Raw genomic sequence first — 9914 nt, forward strand, 5'->3', positions numbered from 1 at the left:
TTCCTTTTCCCCACCCCCTTCTTCCTAAGTGTTAGATTCTCATAAAGCCACGTGTTCTTATATATGAGGGTACTTCAAAAAGTTCATGCAAAAAATAGAACTAAAAGACAACACAAGCCTTTTCATGAACTTTTTGAAGTATCCTCGTATACTATGCTATAGCCTATGGATGCAAGACACAAAATCAATGCTTGGGTTTAAAAAAAGATTCTTTTATCTAAACCCAAGTAGAGGTGGCAAACCTGCAAAGGCTAAATAAACTGATTCAAGTCAGGTGGTTATATCATGGTACTAAAGAAACTAATGCCAAAGGTTGAAACCACATAGGGGCCAGTTAATTCCACACTAAATAAAAACTTTAAATTTTTAAAAAATTTTGCCAAAACCCAACTCAGCCATTTGGAAAATGACTGTTATTGTTCACTAGGGGAAAAAAGTGAAACTAAGTTTATCATTATAACCACTAAAATAATTTAAAGGTTCTTACTCCATTTCTATTCTTTGGATAATTTCTACGCTTTGAGAAAACAGAAAAGAACGGCATCTCTTTTCTCAAAAGATTTGAAAGTATTCCTTGATGTTTTTTAAGGTTTATCACCAGATGGGAGAATAGCTTTTAATAATTTTCCCCCCTTTTTGAACACAGCCCCACAATCTTCCATGTGTTAGAAGGGCAAAACATTTGATAATTGGATGTTTAGAAATCGGGAGAGTGAGCAATAAACATATAGAACTTATACTTGCTTTAACATGCTATCTTATGTGGGTTGTTTTAAAATAAAAAAAATGTAATTAATGCATTCATTTTCAAAGTGAAATAATTATTTTCTATATTTGCCTTCAACCAAAATAAATTATATAAAGGAAGTTAGTTGGTTTCATTTCTCCATTTTCTAAGGATTAAGTTTAAGCACATTTCTTGTGTTAACCAAATGTATATAAAAACCCTAAGGTATGCATATCATAAACACACCAATCTACGGTGAGGAACAAATATATATAGTACACAAACTAGTCAAAATTACTTCTGAAGTCTAATACAAATTTAACTCACATTTTTTCCCCTCCTTAAATAGTCCAGTCTATAACCATGAGCTAAAACGACTTAACACCCTTTATTCATAACTTATGAGTAATTCAGGGGAAATCTACCCTTCTTTGTACAAGTGTTTAGTGAGCTCATCAATGTGCTGGAAAAAACATGCTGGTCAATCAGTTCAGTCTCTTTTTGAAACAAACCTACATGAGAGGTAACATTATGATCAGAAGGTTACTTGTAAAATGTAAAACCAAATGATTCAACAATCAGTGGCATGAGACTAATGTATCCACTTCCAGTAGGACAGATGAGATGGGAGAGGGGAAAGACCTGCTGAAAGGCTAGATTAGTGATGGAGACATTCTGGTATCTCTCTGTGTTTACAGAGAGACTGGTGATGTAAATAAATTTTGAAATTCTTTTTCATTATTTACTATGCATCTTCACTGCTGTGTAACTGTGAACCTCAGTTTCCTTATTTGTAAAAAAAAAAAAAAAAGGCATAATAAAATCTACCTTACAGAATGCTAAAAGGGTTAAATGAAATAGTATGTAAGAAAGAGTGTCTGGGGGCCGGCCCGTGGCTCACTCGGGAGAGTGTGGTGCTGATAACACCAAGGCCACGGGTTCGGATCCCATATAGGGATGGCCGGTTAGCTCACTGGGTGAGCGTGGTGCTGACAACACCAAGTCAAGGGTTAAGATCCCCTTGCAGGTCATCTTTTAAAAAAAAAAAAAGAAAGAAAGAGTGTCTGGCATAGACTATTACACAGCAGAAACAGAGTTTATGTTTATTATTCTGTTTCCTTATTCTTTCTTCAAAGAATATTTCAATTGATTAGATGTATGATGTAAGATTACTTATGTACAATTACAAATCAGTCTCTCTCAGGTTATTTTAAGTTATCTAGATTGCATTTTGGAGTATGCCAGAAACTCTTTAATGACTCATACACATTTTATGACTTGGATTTAATTTTATATGCACCTTGTTATTTATTTATTTAATATTTAAATGAGCTGCCATTTATTGAGCATCTATCATGTGCTAAATACTTTATTATCTCTTATCCTTAAAATTATTCTGTAAGTCAAGTGCTATCCCCATTTTAAGGATCATGCAGTAAGGCTCAGAGGGTTAACTGCTTACCCAATGTCAAACAGCTCATCAGTGGTGTAGCCAGGATTCCAGGTCTAGATAGCTTTAACTCTGAGCTCTTTACATCATACTACCCACCTGTCTCATACCTTATATTTTGTGTCTTCTTAATGTTATTTTCAGAGGGTAACAACCATAATTTGGGGGGTATTTTGCCAACAATCTCACATACCAATCTTTGGAAGACAAGAATGCAATTCAAAGGGCTGATAAATTAATGAAATGGAAGGTCTCTAAAACAGTAATACTTGAGAGTTTAAGTGTAGACAAGACAGACATAAAATAAGAGTAACTTATTAGTTAGGGGTAAATAGAAAGACAATAAGAGACCCCTCGTGAAATAACTCATTATTGCAGATTGGTTATCTTCAATGTTAAGACAAATAAGTGGAAAAAAAAGAACATACTAGCCTTGAATTCTGCCAAATCTAAGTCCAGAGGTCCTCACTAACAGGGATCTACCAGTGGTCCTTGCCTTACCTGATAGCTCTCCAACTTAGTTGGCCTTTCCTTGGGTTTGACAGAATTTTCAGTAAAGAAAGAGAAAAGCAGTACAGGCAAAGCCCTTAAGCCTCGTCACCAGAACTTTAACACTGACACTAGCCCATTACTAGTCCTAAAATAATTTCAAGGCTTTGAGAAGACAGGCTCTCTTCACCAAAAAATAAAAATTTTAAAAAGTCAGATGGCACCTCTCCTCTCATAGGACATATTTTGAAGGTTTAGCCACCAGATAGGAGAGTAGTGCCCCACAGTACTTAATTTCCAAAACAGGAAAAATCATGTTCCTTGTCCAGAACCCCTCTATTAAGGTTGCAGAAGTTCCTTATCCTATCAGGAGTAGGAAGAACCTGATGGTAAAATCTCATGAGCTAGAAAAATCCCACAGAAGGTATAACTAGCATACATGATTAAAACACCAAGGAAGTGTCCTGGCTACGTGTATTGTAAATATGAAGCTCCATCATGACTATTTACGTAATGATACATGTACTGAATTATTCCAAAAAGTTCCATTTAAAAAAAAAAAAACCAAAAAAATCCCAGAATTCCATGGTCATAGGTGAAATTTTTATCCCACAAATATGGGATTAGAGAGACTGATTAAGTTTTTAATCTATAAGATTATTCCAGACTAGAAATTGCAAAACCTACTAATATATTGCCTTCATTAAATTTCTTGAACTACAAATACCACATAGTTAAATTTTCAGCACTTCAAAACAGTCCTGTGACTATTCCAATAACGAGGGGGAAAATTACACCTATTTTCAAAAACTCCCATGTCAAAATTATTTTCATAACTCAAATTTCATTTTTTGTTAAAACATAATAAATGGGAGATTAACAATAGTGATTGATTCTAGGCAGGAGAATTTAATCACTGAAGGCAGGTATAGGAAGGGGACTTTTGGATTTTAAATTATGTGCATTTTGGGGCCTGCCTGTGGCTCACTTGGGAGAGTGTGGTTCTGATAACACCAAGGCCATGGGTTCGGATCTCTATATAGGGATGGCCGTTTAGCTCACCTGGGAGAGCGTGGTGCTAAAAACACCAAGTCAAGGGTTAAGATCCCCTTACAAGTCATCTTTAAAAAATAAAAATCAATAAATAATGTGCATTTCTTACCTATCCAAAATAATTAATTTGAACAACTAAAAACTACTGATCAGAATACACAGCACTTCCGTAGACCTGTAAACGTTCCCCATATTTCTAGAAAAAGACTAAAAAATAGATTTCTATGGTAAAGAAGAGAAATTCAGCAGAACAGATTACAAAAGCTAAGTCCTTTTAGAATTTTAAAACAAAACAAGTATCAAAAAATCCAGTCCCACCCTACTTTCAGTTTCATTAAATGATGGAATATATTATCAAATTGTCACTACGTGGAACCCAAATTATCTTCTACTAACCTGAAGTGGTACATGAAATCTCAAACTCAGGAATTTAAAAGAATAAGGCAGCTATTAATTAATATTCAATCTTAAGACAGTGGACCATTTCAGACAACATAAGTGAAGACAACAAACCATGAAATACCCAAGCCAATATTTCCCAATGTGGGGTGTAAGAAATCCTCCTCCATGGAAGGCTTTGAAGAGACCTCATAAAATTTCACTCTACAAGACTCAATTTCTTTCTTTTTCAAACATTGGCCATTACACATAAGGGAAAGTTGCTTGAAAAAAGTATTATCTTGTAACTATTTTATTACCACTAAAAAGCCTAAAGCGCATCTTCATATGAAATAAATGATTTTTAGATATAGATTGAACTAATTTGTCTTAAAACAGTGAGTTTCACGTCAATTCCCTACCTGGAAAGTTGTTTGACCCACAATTATGTAACTCTATCCAAGATTCTAATGCAAGAGTTACATTATCCATCAAGAGTTAGTAAAAGGTAAAATTAATTAATTAAAAAACCACACACACAAACACTTGTTAGCTTTCGTTCCTTAGTTACCTTATCAAAATTATTAAACTAACAAACAGAATGTCTCCTTTCCTAACTAGAAATAGTGACACTTTGTATGCTCCATAGAACTTTTAAAATAAACAATATTCTTCTTAGCTAACTTCTGATCATTATGTAAATAGTACATTTAAAAACTGTACTCAAAATGCCAATTTTTCAAAGAATGATATATTTTTACATAAGGCTAGCTAAGTCTTTATTTTAGGCTTTTAATTTATCTTAATGTTTTATTCATTTTGAGGCCATTTATTTGCCCCATACTATTTTCCCCAAAGGCTAATCAGCAAGTTCTTTTCCCCTCTGTGCCAACACAGTACCTCCAGAACAGTTTCTACTAGCTGCAGCAAAGCAACAACTCTACAGTGAATTTCATTTACCATTTGGTTAGGTACATACTGAAATTTTGATTCATGAGCATCTTTGTCACTTTATGCACATCAAGGAGAAGAAAACTGACCCTCTGGCATCTGACTGCCAACAACCAAGTCACTTTACTTCAAATGTAAATGGAAATAAACTTTGGCAGCTAATAATTTTGAACAAATGAAGAAAAGTGTCCAAAAGAAAATTATTTCAACCAAGTCTGAAATTACACACACACGGTGAAATGGAGATTCAGAACAAACACTTAAAAATACACGATAAGACTGAATTAAGTTTGGCTGACACGTTTTGATTCAGTGCTAATGCTATTAACAAATCACTACATCTTGAAAAAACTTAATGTAGCAAGCAATCCTTAATATTAACTGCTACAATTTCAGTTGTCATTGTTTTCTCCAAAAATTTTGTCAACTCTATTGTATACAGTGTCAATCCTGGAAGGAGATTTGAATATTATTTGAATGGAACACTAAAAGAACTCCGATGTTTATATGTGAAAGAAAATAATGAGACTACTCATTTTTTAAATGTACCAAAAAATTGGTAAATATATCAAAGAATCATTGAAACACGTTTACCAATTATGTTGCACAAGACCCCTAACTGGCTTGAAACATCATATTCTTTCAAGCAACATATAGCAAACCTCTTTCTCAAAGACTATCTGTAACAGTGACTAGTGAAAACCCTTTAAACTATTTTTCAGATTAACATCTCTCTCCTTCATTTGTTAAATATTTTGATCAAGAACAATGAAACAGTTTTTAAGGAATGAGTGTATAAATTTAGAAAGACATTTAATCTCAATCCCTTTAATCAAAGGAGGTGTGACAACCAGTGCATATAAAATTAACCCTAATCCACCAACTAAAATACGCAAAATGTCTCCTAACAATTCTCCACCTTAAAACAACAACCGTACACATAAATACGGTACTGACCTCCACCCCCACTGCGAGCAGCTAATTAATAAAGAGAATAGTTATGTTTGGAGACCAAGGTGCAACACCCGCACCTCATAAACCTCCCAAAATAACCACAACATCCAAGTAGAACTGAACATTATTTTTGTTAAAGCAGGAATCCAACCCTGGGGAGCCTCAGCCCTTAGACAATGGTGGTTACCAGACAGTGCTGCACAGTTGGGTCCAAATGACACATTTCACTAGGCCTTGGACACAACACACGCGCGCGCACACACATACATACACACACACAAATCCCAAGGGGCCCGTTCTAAGAAAGGGGTGTTCAAACCCCACTAGGAGATGGAGGGTAGTACCGCGGCGTAGAGGGTCACTAGAGGAGGACAGGCGAGAGGAGTGTCGACAAAACGAAAGGGTAAATGCACGGCACACGAGGGAGGGGGCTGGAAATGGCCGATGGATCCTATATCTATTTATTTAAAGGTCCTGATTTAACGGGTCCTTCCCAGGGGTTCTGCAACTAAAGGTAAACTGCGCAGCAAACATTGTGGGGTTGGGAGAGGAGTCGCTTCTCCCCCTACCCCGTGACCAGGGCCGGGTGGGGTGGGGGGGCGGGGGAAACAAGTTCCCCGGCCAACACCACAGACCACTCGATCCCTCTTTTCCCCCTCCTCCACAGGAAGGGGAGGCTAACGCAGCGAAAAGGGGGAAAACAAGTTCCCCAGCCAACCCCACCGCCCGATCACTCCCAGTCGTTCCCCCCACCTACTATTTGATAGAGGAAGACTAAACCGTAGAAGGCGGCAGAAAAGGGGGAAATCCCACCCTTCGCCTCCCCCTCAGCCACCAGCAGACTCCCGCGGGGTCCGTGAGCAAGCCAAGAAGCCAAAAGGATGGGTGGGGGTGGAGGTGCCGAGCCCCCGAAACCAAACAAAGCGCGGCCTGAGCGAGAGCCCCGGCGAGTGGGGAAGCCGCAGCTTTTCCTGCCGGCTGGGGCCCGGCCCGGGCTGACACTGCGGCACCGGGGGACCTGGCTCCGCTCAGCCTTCGTCTCCCACCCCCAGGGCGCACAGGCCGCCCCCGCCCCGGCCGCCCTCCCCGCGGTGCCCGGCAGACCCGGCGGGCGGCGGGGAGGGAGCGCGGCCTTACCCCGCTCGCCGGCGTTGTTCCGCTCCTGAGGCAGTGGCGGAGGCGGCGGTGGTGGCGGTGGCGGCTGCTGCTGCTGCTGCGGCGGCGGCGGAGGCTGCTGCTGCGGCGCCTGCTGCTGGGGCGGCTGCGGCGGCGGCTGCTGCGGGGGCTGCTGCTGCTGTTGCTGCACCGGGCGCGGCCGCGACACTCGCCTGGGTCTCCGGTTGGCGGCTCGGACGGAGTTCATTTGCCGGGCTGAGGTGGCGGCGTTGGCGGAGGGACACACACACTCACACGCACACGCACCGAGAGCTCCGGGGCAGGAGAAGGGGGTGGGGAGAGGGGGGAGGTAGGAGAGGGGGCGAGGGGCAGGGGAGCTGGGAAGGGTGGAGGGGACGAGCGGGACCCCAAGTCAAGAGAAAGGCCCGAGGACACAGACGGAGACCGAGCGAGGTCGGCCGGGCGGGCCTGACGCACGGGGAAGGCCGAGGCCGCCGGGCGGGGCGGCCGCGAGGGACGGAGACAGAAAGACTGGCAGAGCGAGAGAAAGAAAGAAAGAAAGAAAGGGCGTCCGCCCGCTTGGGGATCCCGAGGCGAAGCGCGGCAGCGGCGGCCGAGGAGACAGATCCCGGTCCCGCCGACTCCCGAGCGGCGTCTCCGGCGGCGGGGGGAGTGGGCGGGCGGGTGAGGAAGGGAGAAAGAGGAGAAGAGAGGGAGAGAAGGGAGGGAGGGAGCAGGGGGCGCCCGGCTCTCTTTTTTTTCCCTCTTCCTCCCCCCCACACCCCCGAAAGAGATTTCTGTGAGGAATTTTTCTCTCTTTCTTCGGCCTCTTCTCTCTCCTCCCCCCTTCTCTCCTCAGCGAAGGGGAAATGAGTGTAAAGGGAGGAGATAGGGGGAAAAAGAGGCGTCGTCGTTCCTCCTCCTTAAAGGAACCTTTCCTCCTCCTTCTTCTCAGCCCCGTCGCCGCCGCTTCTGCTGCTGCTCCGTGGCAGGAGGAGCCATTGACACCGCCGGAGCCTCCACTCGCCCAGTCGGTCCCTCCCCGCCGCGGGGCTGTCCAGGGGCGCGGGGGAGGGCCGCGGGGCGGCGGGGGGAGGGGGGAATGGGCGGGGAAGAAGAGGGGCGGTGATTCCGGCCCGACGGCCAATGGGAGGCGCCCATACAACCTTAGGGCCAATGGGGCCTCCGCTCTTATCGCGAAGTCTCTTCCTTCCACGCCCTGTTTCCTCTCTCCGGTTTCCTCCCTCCCCCGCTGAGAAGGGGAAGGAGGAAAGGGGGAGTGTGGCTGGGCGGGTGATAATGGGGAGGTATCGGGGCATATAATAGAGCTGGGGGTGGGAGAAGGGAGCGCCAGTGCATAGCGACGATTCTAGCAGAGGAGGTGCTCTGAGGAAAGGGCGGGGGCTGCTGATGTAATGGGGAGTAGTGATTAATCCTTCGGTTCGCCGTTTCAGCCTTCCCCCCCACCCCAACCTTCACCCGATTTTTTAAGCGGAAAAAAAGTGGAGCGAAGGAGCCAATCTTTGGTAACGCGGGTTTTCTGTGGTAGGCGGGTTCAAAATCTGAGCTGTAGGGAGCGCTAGAGATTCTGTGCCCTTTAGCCAAGCTGAGCGTATTTGCAAACCTTGAAGATCTTCACCAAGCTTGGAGCTTGGTCACCGAAGTTTGGAGTAGGTTCCTAACAGTAGCCTAAGAGGAGTCATGAAAAGGTTTTGACCTTTTGGCCAATTTGCTTTGCGTTTTGGAGAAGTGATCTAGATAATGTTCGGGAAAATAATATGTGAGAAAAGGAAAGAAGTAAATGTGTTGAGGTTATAATTGTTTATGTGATTTACAAGGGTTGTTTGTTTGTTTGTTTGTTTGTTTTAAATCCCACAAACTCAAAGGAAAAGAAAAAACCCCAAGAGGAATTATCTTCTGTATCTGTATCTGGTACCCATAACTTAATCTCTCCCCAAGGAAAACTCATTTTTATTCCCTAGCTGCTGTTGTGATGACGGAAAATGTACTCTTTCTCAATTCTCCCTCTTTTGTTTGTCATGTTTTGGATGTGGTAAAAGTGGCAGTTTACCTGATTTTCTTGTTTGCAGATTTCTGGGTGATTTTTCTCTCATTTGAGTTTGATCAGTTGCTTTCTAGATTTGAGCTACATAATTAAGGGATTGCAAAGCATGATAAAGGAAGGCTGAGAGGGGGAAAAGTTTGTATTTGGGGAGGAGGGAGAAGCACAAGGACAGGTGAGCCAGAATTGTGTAGTGTGTTTAAGTCTCAGATTTGATATGTGACTCTAGGCAAATTACTTCACATTTTTAGATATGAGCCTCCCCCCTCCTCATTTTTAAATAAGTTTATTTTGGACTGCATAATACTGTTTTCAATTTTTTTTTTTAAAAAGTTCTGTGATTTTGAAATGATCTCTTTTTGGTCCAGAAAATGGAGATCTACGTTTCCTTCTCAAAAGAATATTTGAGGAGGGTGACTGTTGGAAAACAACTGAAAAACTCCAAATTTTTATGGTGTTAGGTAGGTGCAAATGCTTACAATTTTAGATTTGGTTCAAATAAATATAGGGGGAGAAGGGGAAAGTACAGGAAAATTATGTGTGTGCATAATTCTGATTTTTCTAAAAATTGGCTCATATTAAACAAGTACTTATTGGTTCCTTCCATGTATGCAATAACTTGTAAGGTCCTATGGAAAATACCAATAAAATAAAAGGCAAAATCTTGAGCATAAAGTGTATTTTTACGTTGCAAAGTTGAAGATTTACTTATAATAATAATTCAGATGTACAAA

The 9914-nt window shown here is 42.1% G+C and overlaps 1 protein-coding gene across 4 annotated transcripts in view; it reads right to left on the reverse strand.

The window, feature by feature from the left end:
• Positions 1–7365, reverse strand: part of FBXO11 (F-box protein 11) — an 80304-nt gene extending 72939 nt beyond the window's left edge. For all 4 annotated transcript variants that reach the window (XM_063078986.1, XM_063078987.1, XM_063078989.1 and 1 more), the window contains exon 1: positions 7140–7365. In XM_063078986.1, the coding sequence (XP_062935056.1) occupies positions 7140–7365 (226 nt within the window). The remainder of the gene's footprint in view (positions 1–7139) is intronic.
• Between the last annotated feature and the right edge of the window lie 2549 nt (positions 7366–9914).

Source organism: Cynocephalus volans, chromosome 14 (assembly GCF_027409185.1).
Source record: "Cynocephalus volans isolate mCynVol1 chromosome 14, mCynVol1.pri, whole genome shotgun sequence".
NCBI classification, from domain to species: domain Eukaryota; kingdom Metazoa; phylum Chordata; class Mammalia; order Dermoptera; family Cynocephalidae; genus Cynocephalus; species Cynocephalus volans.